Source organism: Eretmochelys imbricata, chromosome 8 (assembly GCF_965152235.1).
Source record: "Eretmochelys imbricata isolate rEreImb1 chromosome 8, rEreImb1.hap1, whole genome shotgun sequence".
Classification (NCBI taxonomy): domain Eukaryota; kingdom Metazoa; phylum Chordata; order Testudines; family Cheloniidae; genus Eretmochelys; species Eretmochelys imbricata.
Genome location: NC_135579.1, coordinates 108712257 through 108729250, shown reverse-complemented (window position 1 = coordinate 108729250; position 16994 = coordinate 108712257). Strand labels below are relative to the sequence as shown.

Sequence of the window (16994 nt, the reverse complement as noted above, 5' to 3'; positions counted from 1 at the left end):
CTTTTAACTCGAGAGCCAATTGGGACTGGGGGCGGGGCTTTGCTGATCGAGGGGCGTGGTCTGAACCGTACCAATCAGCGAGTCCTCTGCGTCTGACCAAGGATTGGGGTGAAGCGCCGTTGCTAGGAAACAAGAATGAAACAAACGTAGTCGCTGAGAATTCGCCGTGCCGCGTTCCCAGCTTCCCGGGAGCGGGGCCGGCCATGGCGGCGCGGGGCCGCGAGAAGGAGCCGCCCGACCTGGTGCATCAGAACCAGATTTTCTGCGAGACCGTCCGGAAGGAGCTACGGTGCCAGAAACTGCACACGGAGTACGGGGTCAACCCCCTCAAACGGGGTGAGGCGGGAGAAAGCGGCCTACCCGCTGAAACAGAGTGAGACCGGATGGGGGAGTACAAATCCCCTTTGAGAAGGGGGGGAGGCAAGGGGGCCACCCCTTCAAACGAGGCGAGACGGGAGGGGGAGGCAAGGGGGCCACCCCCTTCAAATGGGGTGAGAAGGGAGGGGGGAGGCAACGGGGCAACATGTAGGAGGGCCATGACAGAGTAAGGGATTGACTCCACCAAGTGGATCGGGGGGGCCAGTCTGCTCTTTTGGGGTAGACAGTGCTTGGTGAACATGGCCGACTCACTCAGACACGAGAGACAGGGCCCAGGGTATGGCTAACTTGAAGTTGTGAGGCAGCCCACGTGGCCAGTTTAAGATTGGGGTATATGGGAGCAGGTCTGGAACTGGTAGTGGTGGCCTGGGGTCACAAAACTGGGGCAAGATGGGATGGAGGCCCTAGACAGAAGGTCCTCCCTATCCACTAGCCAGGCTCCAGTTTCCTCCTATTCACAGTCATGTAATATCCTTGTGGCAACTACAGCAATTGTTGACATGCATAAGTAGTGCGTGACTCTTGTGTTTGGGGAGGCTGGGTGCAAGTGCCAGAAGCTCCCTAGAAGTGTGAGGGTGCCTGGACCGTGGCCCTGCCTCCTGCCCCGCCCGCACGTCTCCACCTCCTCCCATGGAGAGGTGCAAGCAGCAGGTGCGGGGGGCGGCAGAGGGGGGCGAGCGCAGGGCCTCAGGGCGAAGAGGCCCCATGGGAGTGGGGCTTCGGGGCAGCATGTGGGCGGGGTCATAGTCAGAGCACCAATGGCTCCCCCACTTCTCTGGAGCTTCCAGAGGCAGTGCTCCAAAGGCAGTGGGTCACTGCTCCTCCAAGGGGAGGTGCACTGTGTCTGGCATTTCTTGCCCCGTTTGGAGAGGCTTAGTATCCCCAAGCCTCTTATACCCACTGCCCATACTGACATGGGAAAGTAATGTTTGGATTTGTATATGTGTTGGGGTTTAAATGCTATTTAGCAGCTAGAAACAAGGAGGAACTAGCCCCATGTAGTCAGCTAGAACTCTGTGCTCTTCCAGCAAGCGGCCTGCAGGTCACAGTTTAGGAACCTGACAAATCGGTGGGTGAACTCTGCTCTCTGCTCACAAACACCTAGTGCCAGGGTCCCATGGTGCCAAAGCTGATTCCCTTCAGTTCCCAGGAATTGTGACGACATTAACCAGTGCTCCTTTTCCAATCTGTAGTCTCTCTTCTCCTTAACAGCCTAAGTGAGCTGGCAGAAGACAGGATAGGAGGAGCTAGTGCTTTACCTGAAACTGCCTGTAATATTGATTCCATAATACCAACTCACCTGTATCATCACATTTCTCCCCAGTTCACACTATCACCAGGAAGCCAATGTCTTGGCATGATAACATAGAAGAGCCTGCGGATGGTAAGTAGCTTCTGAACAGCTGTTGAGATAATTAGATAAGGAAGTAATTATCAGATAAATGAGACAGATTAGAAATCATTTCCATTTTGTAAAATAAAATAAAGCATGTATGTAAAAAAAATTGAACTTTATTGGGCAGTTAAAAAAGACTCCTGAAAAAGATTAGAAACACTGGAAATGCAAGGTGGTAGCTGCACAGCAACTATGAACAAGACAGAAAAGGATTCTTGTGGCACCTTAGAGACTAACCAATTTATTTCAGAGAATCATAGAATATCAGGGATAGAAGGGATCTCAGGAGGTCATCTAGTCCAACCCCCTGCTCAAAGCAGGACCAATCCACAACTAAATCATCCCAGCCAGGGCTTTGTCAAGCCTGACCTTAAAAATATCTAAGGATGGAGATTCCACCACCTCCCTAGGTAACGCATTCCAGTGTTTCACCACCCTCCAAGTGAAAAAGTTTTTCCTAATATCCAACCTAAATCTCCCCCACTGCAACTTGAGACCATTACTCCTTGTTCTGTCATCAGCTACCACTGAGAACAGTCTAGAGCCATCCTCTTTGGAACCCCCTTTCAGGTAGTTGAAAGCAGCTATCAAATCCCCCCTCATTCTTCTCTTCCGCAGATTAAACAATCCCAGTTCTTTGAGCCTCTCCTCATAAGTCATGTGTTCCAGTCCCCTAATCATTTTTGTTGCCCTCCGCTGGACTCTTTCCAATTTTTTCACATCCTTCTTGTAGTGTGGGGCCCAAAACTGGACACAGTACTCCAGATGAGGCCTCACCAATGTCGAATAGAGGGGAACGATCACGTCCCTCGATCTGCTGGCAATGCCCCTACCTATACATCCCAAAATGCACTGGCCTTCTTGGCAACAAGGGCTCACTGTTGACTCATATCCAGCTTCTCCTCCACTGTAACCCCTAGGTCCTTTTCTGCAGAACTGCTGCTGAGCCATTCGGTCCCTAGTCTGTAGCGGTGCATGGGATTCTTCCGTCCTAATTGCAGGACTCTGCACTTGTGCTTGTTGAACCTCATCAGATTTCTTTTGGCCCAATCCTCCAATTTGTCTAGGGCCCTCTGTATCCGATCCCTACCCTCCAGCACGTCTACCTCTCCTTTCAGTTTAGTGTCATCTGCAAACTTGCTGAGGGTGCAATCCACACCATCCTCCAGGTCATTTATGAAGACATTGAACAAAACCAGCCCGAGGACCGACCCTTGGGGCACTCCACTTGATACCAGCTGCCAACTAGACATGGAGCCATTGATCACTACCTGTTGAGCCCGACAATCTAGCCAACTTTCTATCCACCTTATAGTCCATTCATCCAGCCCATGCTTCTTTAACTTGCTCGCAAGAATATTGTGGGAGACTGTGTCAAAAGCTACACGTATCCGATGAAGTGAGCTGTAGCTCACGAAAGCTTATGCTCAAATAAATTGGTTAGTCTCTAAGGTGCCACAAGTCCTCCTTTTCTTTTTGCAGCTACAGACTAACATGGCTGCTACTCTGAAACCTATGAACAAGACAGTGTACCTACAACAGTTCTTATTTTCCAGCTGGATTAACTGGAAAGGATAATGTTGCATAACATTTTAGTGCCTTGAAGTGGTGCGGAGGAGAAGATTGTATGATCCTGGGCCCAGGACAAAGGAATTATCCAAGCAGTATAATAGCTGCTAATGTGTGTGCCTTTGGATATTTTACCCCCAAATAGTTTAGAACAGGAGTGGGAAAACTGTGGCCCGCGGGCTGCTTCTGGCCCGTGAGACACTTTTATCCGGCCCTTAAGCTCCCACTGGGGAGCGGGGTCAGGGGCTTGTTCCACCCACTGGGGAGCAGGGTTGAAGGCTTGCCCCTCTTCACTTGCACGGCACTCCCCAGCCCCTGACTCACAATTCCCTTGATGAGCATCATCTTCTGGCACGCAGAGCCACACTGCGACGGTGCGACTTCATTGTGCTGTTTCTGGGATCAGAACACCCCCCACACACACGGCAGCGCACCCAGTCCCCTCCTGGTCTCCTACGGCCCCACCGAGCCTCGAAACCACCCAGGGGCTACACCCGTCCCAGCTAGAATGCCTCCACCCGTGGCGGTATCTGGTACTCCTGCCTTGGTGTCACTGCCAGCAGGGCCCCTAGGAGCCCCGGTACCACCCCTTAGAGCCCCCCTCTCCCCACCTCGGTAACATCCCTTATAGAGCCCTCCCATGCTACACCCCATACAGTCCTCCTCCCCTACCAGGCATTCATGATGTCTTGGTGAACTTTCTGATGCACCTCTCTGTCTTTAAGAGCCCAGCAGACATGAGACAAGTGTCACAACTCCCTTTACTTTTTTTCCATATAGTGCTGCCTTTGAGAAGTTTGAACTTCAGAGACTAAGGAGGGCACCACAGGGCCTCGAGTCAGCAGAGGGAAAGCACCAGCTGGGAAGGCCTGTGGAGAAGGCCAGTCTTTAGGCAAGCGGTGCTGGGAAAGCAGGAAGACAGACCCTCAGAGAGGAGAGGCTGTGCCTAGGTTGGGACTGGGGTGAAAGAAATTAATTATTAAAGAGAGGAAGAGGAACTGGGCCCAGTTGAAACAGGGATGATGACTTTGAAGGTTTGAGTTTTCTTTGGAAAGACTTTCTTTTGAAAGGTTTCAGAGTAACAGCCGTGTTAGTCTGTATTCGCAAAAAGAAAAGGAGTACTTGTGGCACCTTAGAGACTAACCAATTTATTTGAGCATGAGCTTTCGTGAGCTACAGCTCACAACATCATCATCTTTTTTCTTTTGAAAGATATAATAAATTGTACCTAAGAAGCGGGAATGTTTTGAATAGCTGGCCTGTGTTGACATTTTTAAAGGGAGACCAAATTAAGGTGAAACTGAGGCAGGCCTCAGCAGAGCCACATTTGGCCAGGAAAGGTGTATCTTTTGGCAGACTTGCTAACCTCAGACTTTCCACATGTACATATAACACAGCTAACGATTGCACATAGATGGGAATGTTGCTGAGGTCAGTATCAAGGTATAGCTTTAAAATGCCAGTCAGAGAAATTTGGTGGGTATGTTGTTACTGTATAACTTAATCAATGCTGATAGTCAAAATTCTTATTTGGGTGAACTAGATTGACAAAAAGAAAAGGAGTACTTGTGGTACCTTAGAGACTAACAAATTTATTTGAGCATAAGCTTTCATGAGCTACAGCTCACTTCATCGGATGCATTCAGTGGAAAACACAATGGGGAGATTTATATACACATAAATAGCATGTGATTAGTTTGTCAAAGCCTATGCACAAGGGTACAGAATTAAGATGTTTATATGCAACTAACTGCTATATCCTGACTTGATTGCTTAACTATGTATGTGGTAATGTTTAACATTTTTTATGGACTAATTATTATTCATAGATTCTAAGGCCAGAAGGGACCATGTGATAATTTATTCTGAACTCCTGTATAAGGCAGGAATAATTTCTAGAGCAGGTCTTTTTGAAAAACAGCCAATCTTGATTTGAAAATTGTCAGTGATGGAAAATCCTTCGACCCTTGGTAAATTGTTCCAATGGTTAATTTCTCTCTCTGTCAAAAATCATTCTTTCCATCTGAATTTGTCTAGTTTCAACTGGAAGCCTGGCAGAATGGTCTCACTTGCTTGTGAGTTACCCTGTAGAGAATGCATTCCTCCCCTAAGCCTTTGGGGGAGCAAAATTCAGAAAATTAGACAGTAGTAAGGCTCTCAATTTAAGTTCAGGCTTAACATTCCTAAAGCTAATACACTGAATTGATTACACTGCATATGGGCAGAGAGCACAAGAGGCTTCACAGCCAGCCACAACTCACAGGACCCATGTGACTTAAGGGCAAATGTTGTGGCCATTGAACTTGAGCAACACACAGCCACAGTAAATCCAAATCCACCCTTGGGCAGACATCAGAAATAAAAACATGCTTTTGGGGAGGGGTGGGAGGGAGGGGAGCTGTGTGGGAAAGAATGTAATGAAATTCAGAAGGTGATCAAACTATTTTTGAAAAGACAACAAATTACACATGCATATGCTTAGAGCAGAGGGGTGCGAAAGAACAGGGGCTTGGAGCCCAACTGAGGAAAATGTGGATTAAAGGGAGGGGAATAAAGGGCAGGAGGGGAAGGAGTTGAAGGCTCAGGTAAGGTGTGTGTGTAAGGCAGCGATGAAGGATGACATGGTGGTAGGGCATGTGAGAGAGATTGAAGCACGGAGCACCTGTCAGCCCTACATTCTCCCCTCCTGGGTGTGTACTGGGGGCTGGAGGGGCAGTTCACATATCTTAGAGCTATTTGTTTCAGGCTGCATTCATTTCCATGGTGTACTTTAGAAATTACATCCTCTATGGCATGAAAACGCGCACAATAGACAAGCTCCAAGATGATGGGCAACTTCACACCTCTCCAAACCTCTCATGCTGCAGATGGATGTGTAGAGCCCCTTCCATCCGTCTTTCCTTTTTAAAAAAAAACAAAAGAAAAAGTGCCCCACATCAGCATTATCCTGTGCTAGGGATCTGGATAAAGCAGTAGTTGCTGATGATTAATTTTATACAATACTATAGCAGTGCACCACCTCTTCTATAGTTAAGGTTAGAGAATGCTTTGTTTTTAAAGGATAACTTTTCCAAGTGCTCTAAAATCCACCTTTAAATGGACTGTCTTGAAATTTGCTATGCCGCATAGGAGTATAATGTAGGGTTAGTGGTCCAAACTGGGGATTGAGCAAGGTATTCCCAAGATAAAGCCCCCTGAAAAAAGCATTTCATAGTGCACAGATTCTTGGAACTTTGAAGTTTGAAACCTACTTTGGACAGAAATCTGAGAATGAACTGTAAACATTCTGGTAAAGTCCTCTCTGTCAAGTGGTTTTTTTGTTTGTTTGTTTGTTTGTTTGAATGTTGGAGACATGTAATCTTAGTATAGCATATAATTCAGAACGTGCTTTAACTATTCCTGAAAAGAAAATAAATTACACATGTGAATGCTTGCTGGGAAGGGAAGGTGATTAGGTGTGGGAAGAGTAGTCTGGAATAGGGGGAGAGGACTTTGGGTCTGTGTTGAGGGATGGGGATATTATGGAGATAGGTGATAGGGGAGAGAAAAGAGGTTGGGGAACTCAGGGAAGAAGGAGTGGGAAAAAGGAGAGGATAGAAAGGATTCGGCAATGTGAGGAGTAGCAGAGGAAATTGGGGCGGGGGTTAGGGAGTGGCTTGTTAGCTCTGAATTCTCCCCTTCCACGGGTGCTGAGATCTAGGGGAGCCTTATCCCTCTGCAAAGATCTGAGCTCCTCTCCCTGGCCTCTGTGTCCTGGGATCTGGGGAGCCCTGTCCCTCTTGCTTTGTCCAAGTTCCCCACCCTGCCCCTCCACGGGAGCTGGGATATGAGGGGCCCTTCCCTCAGCAGGTGTCCAAGCCCCATCTTACTTAACGTGTGAGCTGGGATCTGGGGACGGAGCCTGAAGGTAATGCAGATTTAAACATCTGAAATGCAGGAAGTGAATAGTTAAGGTACACATCACCCCTGTATGGGGTTGGCCATAGTGCATATGGTGGGGGGGAAGAGTCCCTTGTATGGAGGAGGGCAGACTGGGTGGGCCTAGGGCATGGTTGGGGAAGCTGGACTGAAGCAGGGGCAGGAGATTCAGGTGTGGGTGGATGGGTTAGGGCAGGGGTGGGGAACGTATGGGCCAGATCTAGCCCGTTGCTTAATTTCATCCGTCCTGCGGCAAATCTCGGCGCTGCAGGTCAGAAGCCCTGAGCTTCGTTTCCCCCCAGTAGGGCTGGAACCCTGAGTGCCAATTCACCATGCTGTGGGTGGGAGTCCCATATTGATATGAGCTGTGTTTATATTGAGTTCTTTGAAAGGCCAAATTATTGATACATGCCTTGGCCCAAGCTGACAACTTAGTCCATACTTTGTGAAACACTTTAGTGATTTCAGGGTTGAGCCTATCTGTTAACTTAACAAAGACCTCAATGTTTTTCAGAGAGCACTTACTTTATTTAGCCATGAAGGCTGTGAGGCGTTGTACCGCAGTTCCTTTCTTGCACAGCAGTCCAAACTTGTAATAGGTTTCAGAGTAACAGCCGTGTTAGTCTGTATTCGCAAAAAGAAAAGGAGTACTTGTGGCACCTTAGAGACTAACCAATTTATTTGAGCATGAGCTTTCGTGAGCTACAGCTCACCTCGATGAGCTCATGAAAGCTGTAGCTCACGAAAGCTCATGCTCAAATAAATTGGTTAGTCTCTAAGGTGCCACAAGTACTCCTTTTCTTTTTGCAAACTTGTAATAGTTTTTCTGCTGTGGAACGTTTTAGGATTGTGTATAGGCATTACCTGTGAAACCTCAACATTAGTAGGCTAATACAAAGTGTGTTCTTATTGACCAAAACATTATAATCATAATGTACATTTCCAGTATGTTTTGAGGATTTTTCCCATCAGTCATACACAGACATTTTTACAGTTTTTGGCATCAGCCATGAACTAGTTACAAGAGTTAACATTAGCATTAATATTAACAACAAATCTATCTCAAATTGTACAATCACAATTATTTTTGTCATGCCGAGCCTTTTGTTTAGATAGACCGTTTCTTAGGACAGTTTGTTCAATACCCCTTTCGAACCTTTGTAGCTCTTTCTTTACCTCAGGGTTTTTCTTAACGTAGACTTGTAGTTTAACCACATCCTCAGGACTTTAGTATTTTAGAGATGAGTTAGGCAAGTCTGTAAGGGCATTTTACTTTTCAAGGGTTAACTTGCTTTCCTCCTTTCCTCTATTTAGAGGGTTGAAATTTGAAATTTCTGTTATACCAAAATCTGTGGTCTGGCTGGCTATGTTCTTACTGGCAGCAGCTATGGGCAACTTTCTTCCTCCCTTGTCAGCTAGGTAGTTTGCATGAACACCACACCTTAAAGAAACATAATTGTTTTCTATCATCATTGCAGTTTTGCTTTTCAACTACCAATTTCTGCATTCATGAGGCATTAGATGCATCAGAGCTTACTTAGGCTATGTCTACACTACCGCGGTAAATTGACCTACGCTACACAGCTACAGCTACGTGAATAACGTAGGGGGTTGACTGGAAAAAAAATCTCCTGTCGACTTACGTTACTCCTTCCTTAGATATTTTTAAGGTCAGGCTTGACAAAGCCCTGGCTGGGATGATTTAGTTGGGGATTGGTCCCGCTTTGAGCAGGGGGTTGGACCAGATGACCTCCTGAGGTCCCTTCCAACCTTAATATTCTATGATTCTTACTCTTCTCGTCAAGGGTGAAGTACAGAGGTCGACTGGAGAGTGATCTGCTGTCAATTTGGCAGGTCTTTACTAGACCCACTAAATCAGGGGCAGGCAAACTTTTTGGCCTGAGGGCCATATCGAGTTTCCGAAATTGTATGGAGCTGGTTAGGGGAGGCTGAACCCCTGCCCCTGACTGCCCCATCCAACCCCCCATCTCTTTCCTGACTGCCCCCCTGGGGCCCTACCCCCATTCAACCCCCCTGTTCCTTGGCCTCTGACTGCCCCGCCCCCTATCCACACCCCTGCCCCCTGACCACCATTCCAAACTCCCCTGCCCTCTATCCAACCCCCCCTGCTCCCTGCCTCCTTACTGCGCTGCCTGGAGCACCGGTGGCTGGTGGCGCTACAGAGCACCAGGACAGGCGGCTGTGCTGCCTGGCTGGAGCCAGCCACACCACCGCGCAGCCCAGAGCGCTGGGTTGGGCTGCAGCTCTTCAGCTGCATTGCCCAGCAAGAGCTTGCATCCCTGTCGCCCAGTGCATTGTGCTTGTGGCACAGAGAGCTGAGGCTGTGGGGGAGTAGAACAGCAGGGGAGGGGCCAGGGGTTAGCCTTCCAGGCCAGGAGCTCAGGGGCCAGGCAGGAAGGTCCTGTGGGCTGGATGTGTCCCACAGGCCATAGTTTGCCCACCTCTGTGCTAAATCTAGTGCTGGTGGATCAGTCTCAGATTGTCGATCCCTGCTGTAGTGTAGACCTGCTCTAAGAGATGACAAGATATATCCAAAGTGTCTGGGTTTATTTACAAGGTTGCTCTGCTGTGTAAAGCCAGGATTCCAGCCTCTCTTTTGAACTTGAGACACAAACTGTTCACTTCCAATATCAGTTAACAAAGAAGCCTCCTTTAAGCTATCCACACTGGATTTTTCCAAAGCAAATTCAGTAGATTCATTTTCATTTGAAAGACTTTGGCCGTTAAGCACTAACACACTTTTCTTAGTAAAAACAATGAGGAGTCTTGTGGCACCTTAAAGACTAACAAATTTATTAGAGCATAACTTTCATGGGCTATGACCCACTTCTTCAGATATATGGAGTGAAAATTACAGTAGGCAGGCATAAATATACAGCACAAGAAAAGATGGGACTTGCCCTTACCAAGTGGGGGGGTCAATGATTCAATCAGGGTGGATGTGTCCCATTCCCAACAGTTGACAAGAAGGTGTGAATGTCAGAATAAAAATTACTTTTTGTAGTGCTAACGATGCCAATTCCATCAGGGTTGCGAGGTATTTACATGCCAGATATGTACATGCTAAACATTCATGCTTCGACCTCCATTTCAGGGGACATGCTTTCACGCTGATGACAGATTCTGGTCAATAACGGTCCAAAGCAGTCCAGACTGACTCATATTCATTTTCATCATCTGAGTCAGATGCCACCAAGCAGAAGGCTGATTTTCTTTTTTTGGTGGTTCTGTAGTTTCTGCATCAGAGTGTTGCTTTTTTAAGTCTTCTGACAGCATGTTCCATACCTCATCCCTCTCAGATTTTGGAAGGCACTTCAGATTCTTAAACCTTGGGTCGAGTGCTGTAGCTATCTTTAGAAATCTCATATTGGTACCTTCTTTGCATTTTGTCAGATCTGCAGTGATTGTTCTTAAATTGAACAACATATGCTTGGTTGTCATCCGAGACCATATGGCAGAATGCGGGTAAAACAATGGAGCAGGAGACATAATTCTCCCTCAAGGAGTTCAGTCACAAATTTAATTAAAAACACACTTTTTTTAATGACAGTCATGCATGGAAGCATGTTCTCTGGAAGGGTGGTTAAAGCATGAAAGGGCATACAAATGTTTAGCATATCTGGCATGTAAATACCTTGCAACACCAGCTACAACAGTGCTATGCAAACGCTTGTTCACACTTTCAGGTGACATTGTAAATAAGAGGTGGGCAGCATTATTCCCTGTAAATGTGAACAAACTTATTGGTCTTAGGAAGTGAACAGGACTTAGGACTGAATGGACTTGTAGGCGCTAAAGTTTTACATTGCTTTATTTTTTAGTGCAGTTTTGTAGATTTTTTTTTTTTAAACATTTGTAAGTTTCACCTTCACGATAAAGAGATTGCACTACAGTACTTGCAGGAGGTGAATTGAAAAATACGATTTTATCTTTGCAGTACAACTATTTGTAATAAAATATAGTGAGCCGTGTATACTTTATTCTATGTTGTAATTGAAATCAATATATTTGAAAATGTAGAAAATATCCAAAGTATTAATAGAATATCATTTATTTAAACAATGCCATAAAAACTGATCAATTTTTTAATCTTGCGATTAATCATGATTAATTTTTTAATTGTTTGACAGCCCTAATTTGAGTCCATTGCTTCTTGTCCTGCCCTCTGTGGCAAAACAGAATAACTTTTCTCTCTCTTTTATGGCACTGTTTCAAGTATTTGAAGACTGCTATCATGTTGTGTCATAAATATAAAGGGAAGGGTAACAACCCTTATGTATGCAGTAATACAAAAGCCCTTCAATTAACTTAGTTGGCACCTGACCAGAAGGATCAATGGGGAAAAAAGATACTTTCAAATCTGGGGGGGAGGCTTTGTTTTTGTGCTCTGTGTGTGTTCTCTCCGAGACAGACCAAGCAAGTAATGTAGCTCCTACTGAACTGATACTTACTATTGCTGTAATATTAGATGTAATAGCAAGGAATGCATTAGATTATCTTTTGTTTTAGCTTGTGAATTTTCCCTGCACTAAGAGGGAGGTTTATCCCTGTTTTTTGTAACTTTGAAGTTTTGCCTAGGGAGGAGTCCTCTGTGTTAAGTCTTATTACCTTGTAAAATTACCTTCCATCTTGATTTACAGAGGTGCTTCTTTTACTTTTTTTTCCTTTATAATAAAGTTCTGTTTTTTAAGAATCTGATTGGTTTTTAGTGTCCTAAAAATGCAAGGGTCTGGTCTGTGCTCACCTTGTTTACCTATCTGGTTGGTAGATTATTCTCAAGCCTCCCCAGGAAAGGGGGTGAAGGAGTTTGGGGGGAATATTTTGGGGAAACAGAAACTCCAAGTGGTCCTTTTCTTGAATCTTTGTCTAACTCACTTGGTGGTGGTAGCAGTACACATCCAAAGACAAGGAAGGATTTGTACCTTGGAGAAGTTTTTAACCTAAGCTGGTAGAAATAAGCTTAGGGGGTCTTTCATGCAGGTCCCCTCATCCGTACCCTAGAATTCAGAGTGGGGAGGGAACCCTAACATGTTGCCCCTTAATCTCCTCTTTTCCAAACTAAACACTCCCAGGTCCTTCAGCCTTTGCTCATATGGTTTGCATTCCATCCTTTTGATCATCTTTGTCAATCGCCTCTGAATCCTTTCCAGTTTCTCTACCTTCTTTCTATACATTGGTGACCAAAATTGGACATAGTACTCCAGCTGAGGCCAAACCAGTGCCAAGTAAAGCATTACTACCACCTCCTGTGACTTGCATGCTTTGCCTCTGTTAATGCAAAAAAGCAAATGCAATCTAAAACTACAACAGCATTGCATTGACGACTCATGTTGAGGCTGTGATCCACCACAACTCCCAGATCCCTCTCAGCAGTGCTCTCTATTCCTACCTCCAGTTCATTAATAAAGATGTTAAATAACACTGGACCCAGAACAGATGCCTGTGACCTCCTTCCAATCTAAAAATTTCATTGATACTCTGTTTGTGGTTGCTTTGCCAATTATGTATCCACTTTATGGTAGTTCCGCCAAGCCCCCATTTCTCCAGCTTACTTATCAGAATGTCATGTGGGACTGTGTTAAAAGCCTTGCTAAAGTCTAGGTATATTATGTCCACCGCATTCCCCCATCCACCAAATCAGTTAACCTGTCAAAAAAGCAAATCAAGCTGGTTTGCCATGATTTGTTCTTAGTAAATCCATGCTGGATGCTACCCCTTCATCCTCCAGGTATTCACAAATTGAATGTTTTATACATTGCTCTAGTAGGTTTCCAGGGATCAAGGTCAGGCTGACTGGTCTGTAGTTCCCTGGATCCTCCTTTTTCCCCTTTTAAAGATTAAAACTATGTTAGCCTTTCTCAAATCTTCCAGGACTTCCATCATCAATGAGTTTGCAAATATTATTGCAAGCAGCTCTGAGATTTCTTCAGCTAATTCCTTCAGCAGCCTGGGGTGAACAGCATCAGGCCTTGCTGACTTTAATTCATTCATATTAGTCAGAAGATCTCTGACATGTTCTTTACTTATCCCGATCTGCATCCTTTCTCCTTTGTCGTCTATGGTAACTTCTCTCAAAAAATAACATGACCGGATGACTAGTGAAGAATCAAGCCCCACTTTAGTTAAAGGTGAGTTTTGCACTTTTCAGTCACTATTGCCATCTCCAGGAGGCCAGCCTTGATGACCTCTTGAGGTCCCTTCCAGCCCCACATTTCTATGATTCTAGAACACTCTATGCACATGCCTTTACACAGAGTGAGAGCAGCCTGGGGAAAAAAAGACACTGGCAAGTTTACAAACAGACAAAAGTTAATAGAAGTAGGAACTGGTTTCCTGAAGTCACAGATCAGGAAATAAGAACTGGAATAGTAAGGGACCAGGTTACAAGTAAGTAACTTAAGCAATGTCAATTGGCAGGATAGGGAGGGGTAGCTGGCAGCAGACTGAGTGAGGATAGGGGGCTGTTGTACAGGAGACAAGGATGACAGAATTAGCAAGATGTATGGGTATGTTTGACAAAAACAGTAGATATACCATGACACCTCACAGGGTCGTTCACAGAAGCGCAGAAACAGAGAGCTGACTTCACTGTTGGCCTCATCTATTTCTTTTAGAGTATGAGTTCCTCAGGATAAGGTTCAAATCTTCCCTTGTGTCATAACACTTAATTATTTGATCTAGTTCCTTTATTCTGGTTTAAAATACTGCCCTCTCCCCATACCTGTTTTTCCCCCCCACAATCCAACAGCCAAGTTTCTGAATCTTATTCACCATGCTGCACTGGAGCCAACCAAGAAATATACAGAGCCACAGACAGAGAGCCAGGAAATTGGCTGGAACAATACTCCCTTGGTGAGTAGGATCCCTAAACGCTTTATCCAGAGCAGTGGTTCTTAATCTTTACTGCAGCCTGTACCCCTTATCAAAAATCGTATGTTCTTGCACCCCTTATAAAAAATCGTTGAAGTAGGTCAGTTCTTTAAACCTAGATATATTTTTTGTTTGGATATTACAGTAATTGTTAAAAAATGTATGTTAATAAATACATAGGTTTGATGAAACAAAGTAGTTGTACTTATGTGCCTGTGCTTAATTTGTGTTTTCGATGATTTACCCTCTAAAAAAATCTGGTATGTCTTGCACCCCAGGTTAAGAACCACTGATCTAGAGTATAAAAAGGAGCAGCTCAATGTAAGCCTTTGAACTCATTTCTCTGGTTGAGGAATAAACCCGGAACAAACTTGAAACAAATATAACCAATGGAACAGAACATCCTGGGAAACTGGAATGGTGGGAAAGAACTGAGGTGCTAGTGGGTAGCAAATTGAACATTAATGTTTAGTAGAATATGATGGAGTATACAGTCCAACTCAGAGGCGCCAACTTTCCAAGTTCGGGGGGCGCTCAACCCCTGCTCCACCTCAGGCTCCGCCCCCCACTCCACCCCTTCCTGCACTTGCTCTTCCTCCCCACCCCCCTAAGCACCTCCTGCATGCTGCTGAACAGCTGATCGCCATGGGGGCAGGAATCACTGGGAGGACGGGGAAGGAGCTGGTCCACAGAGCTTCTGGTGGATGCTGAGCACCCAGTATTTTTCCCCCCCGTGAGTGCTCCACCCCAAAACACACACGGCGCCCACGCGTATGGTCCAACTGGCATAGGCACTGCAGAGTACAGAGGTGAAGTGATAGTCCCCCCCTCTCAATCTGCTGCAACCATATCCAGAATATTTGCATTCAGTTCTGCTAACGTAAGTATCAGATGCTAATAAAGTTGGCGGGAGTTCACTGAAGAGCAACTACTAATGAAGTGACATTTAATGGGAGATAAGGCTACAAATGTTTGTAGGTAAATGTGGTATGACTGTATCCTTTAGGTAAGTGGGAAGAAAGAATCATGAAACTACTAATAAATTGGAGGTGTATCCCAGTCAGAAAATATAGTCTGATTTATGATAAGGAATCAACATGGAAATACTTGAAGAAGAGATGTAAATTTTGTGACACAAGGGTTAATTAAAAACGTCTGACAAATGATAGTAGTAATCATGACTGATCCAGCAGAGATTTCTGAGGTTCCACTAAAGCAAGAGTGCCTGAAGAATTCTGATAAATTTCTTGGAAACCACTTAGTTGAGGGAACATAGAACTGATATAATTGTATTTGTTTCAAAATAGAGACAGGATTGCCATAGGTCAATTTCTTAGCGCTCCTTTTACTCAGAAGGGAAAAGAGCAGATAGGCAGTCAATGGGGTAGGGTAGAGTGCTTTAGTCTTTCAAAAATTAGCTAGTTCCTAGATGGATAACACCTGCAAACAGGCTATCACTAAACAGTGCACCAAGGGGAAACAATTTCTGCCTGCAGAGATTTATATAGAGCAAGTCATGACTTGCACTGCCTCCCTGCCAACAGAAACGCTGACCTCTAATTTGCATCCCTGTGCAACTCATCGCTTCTTGCTACTGACTCCTGGCTTGACTGGTAATGTACTTCCAACCAGCCACAAAAAAAAAAAAAAGTTTAGTCTTTACTCCAAAGACCTCCACACATTCCTGATGGCTTTAGTGACATGTTTTTATCCTTTATACCATTAGCTCGGCAACAAACGCAGCTAAGGGGTGAGGGATCTCATTCCTGCATCAAACAATTGTTAACTAGTACCAGCTCCAGAAACATTAATGCTATGGTGTGTCTCGGGTGAGTCAGAGTCACTGGTGACAATGCCTGAGCTAGAAAGAGCTCAGCGTGACTTTCAGGTGGTTGATTGAGGTTGGAGGACTAGCAGCAATGGGCAAGGGGAAAGAAATTACATCTAGAATTGAGCACATCTAAATTGGAGTTAGAGACAAACCTAGGAACTCTCAGGACCATTTTTACAAAACTACTTTAGAAGTACAGTTACCAAAAGACAAATGAAGGTTCCTTTATATGAGCACCTGGGTACAGTAGTAATCCAACAGCGAAGATATGATGGACCAATGGCCAGTATGGTAAATCCTATTACTTTTACCTTAGTGGCGATCAGCCAATAATGTGAAATATGAGATTCAGTTACCTTATCAATCATATAGTCATCCAGTCATGCAGCAGTGAATTGCAGCAACTGACTCCTTGCATCTTTGATCTCAAAGAGAACATCTCCTGGAGACACTCCTCACACTTTGACCATTTTCTCTTCCACAGACTAGTGTGGACCGCACTGACCGCAGACTGTACTTCCCATGTCGGAACAGTGAGATCACCAAGTACATGGCTGCCATGTGGCGCCTGAAGGAGCAGAGCGAGAACATGTAGTAGGGTGGTAGTAGCAACATTGCTGTGCGAGGCAGAGTTGTGTGGTTTGGAGTTTCTAAACAATGTTGCCATCTCTTCATTGCCATGGGTAGCCCTGTCGATTTCTAAGCAAGGGAGGAGGACGCCCTAGCTGGGCCATACCTCCTGGAAGCTGACAGCTGTTACAGAAATAAACCCATGTGAAAGTTCTGCTTTTGTGTCTTACTGTTCTCATCCAAGTGGATGTACTAAAAACCTGCAAAAGGCTTTACCTTTTTGACAGGCTCCAGGCTTGTGACTGTAGCAAAGCCAGTATTTAACAAGTCTGACCTGCAGGCTAAATTCCCCACTTTTACCAAAGGCAGCTGTGGAAAGAGCCATGGGGATCCTCCAATCCCAGTCACAATGAGGGACAGATTTCAGGTCCCTCCTTCAAC

The 16994-nt window shown here is 45.2% G+C and overlaps 1 protein-coding gene across 1 annotated transcript; it reads left to right on the top strand.

Annotated features, from left to right (window-relative positions):
• Positions 1-135: 135 nt before the first annotated feature.
• Positions 136-16604, top strand: CFAP144 (cilia and flagella associated protein 144). Its single transcript, XM_077824278.1, has 4 exons — positions 136-336; positions 1703-1762; positions 14031-14134; positions 16468-16604. Exons 1-4 carry the CDS (start codon positions 204-206, stop codon positions 16576-16578), a joined length of 408 nt encoding a protein of 135 aa, XP_077680404.1. The 5' UTR covers positions 136-203; the 3' UTR covers positions 16579-16604.
• Positions 16605-16994: the final 390 nt, after the last annotated feature.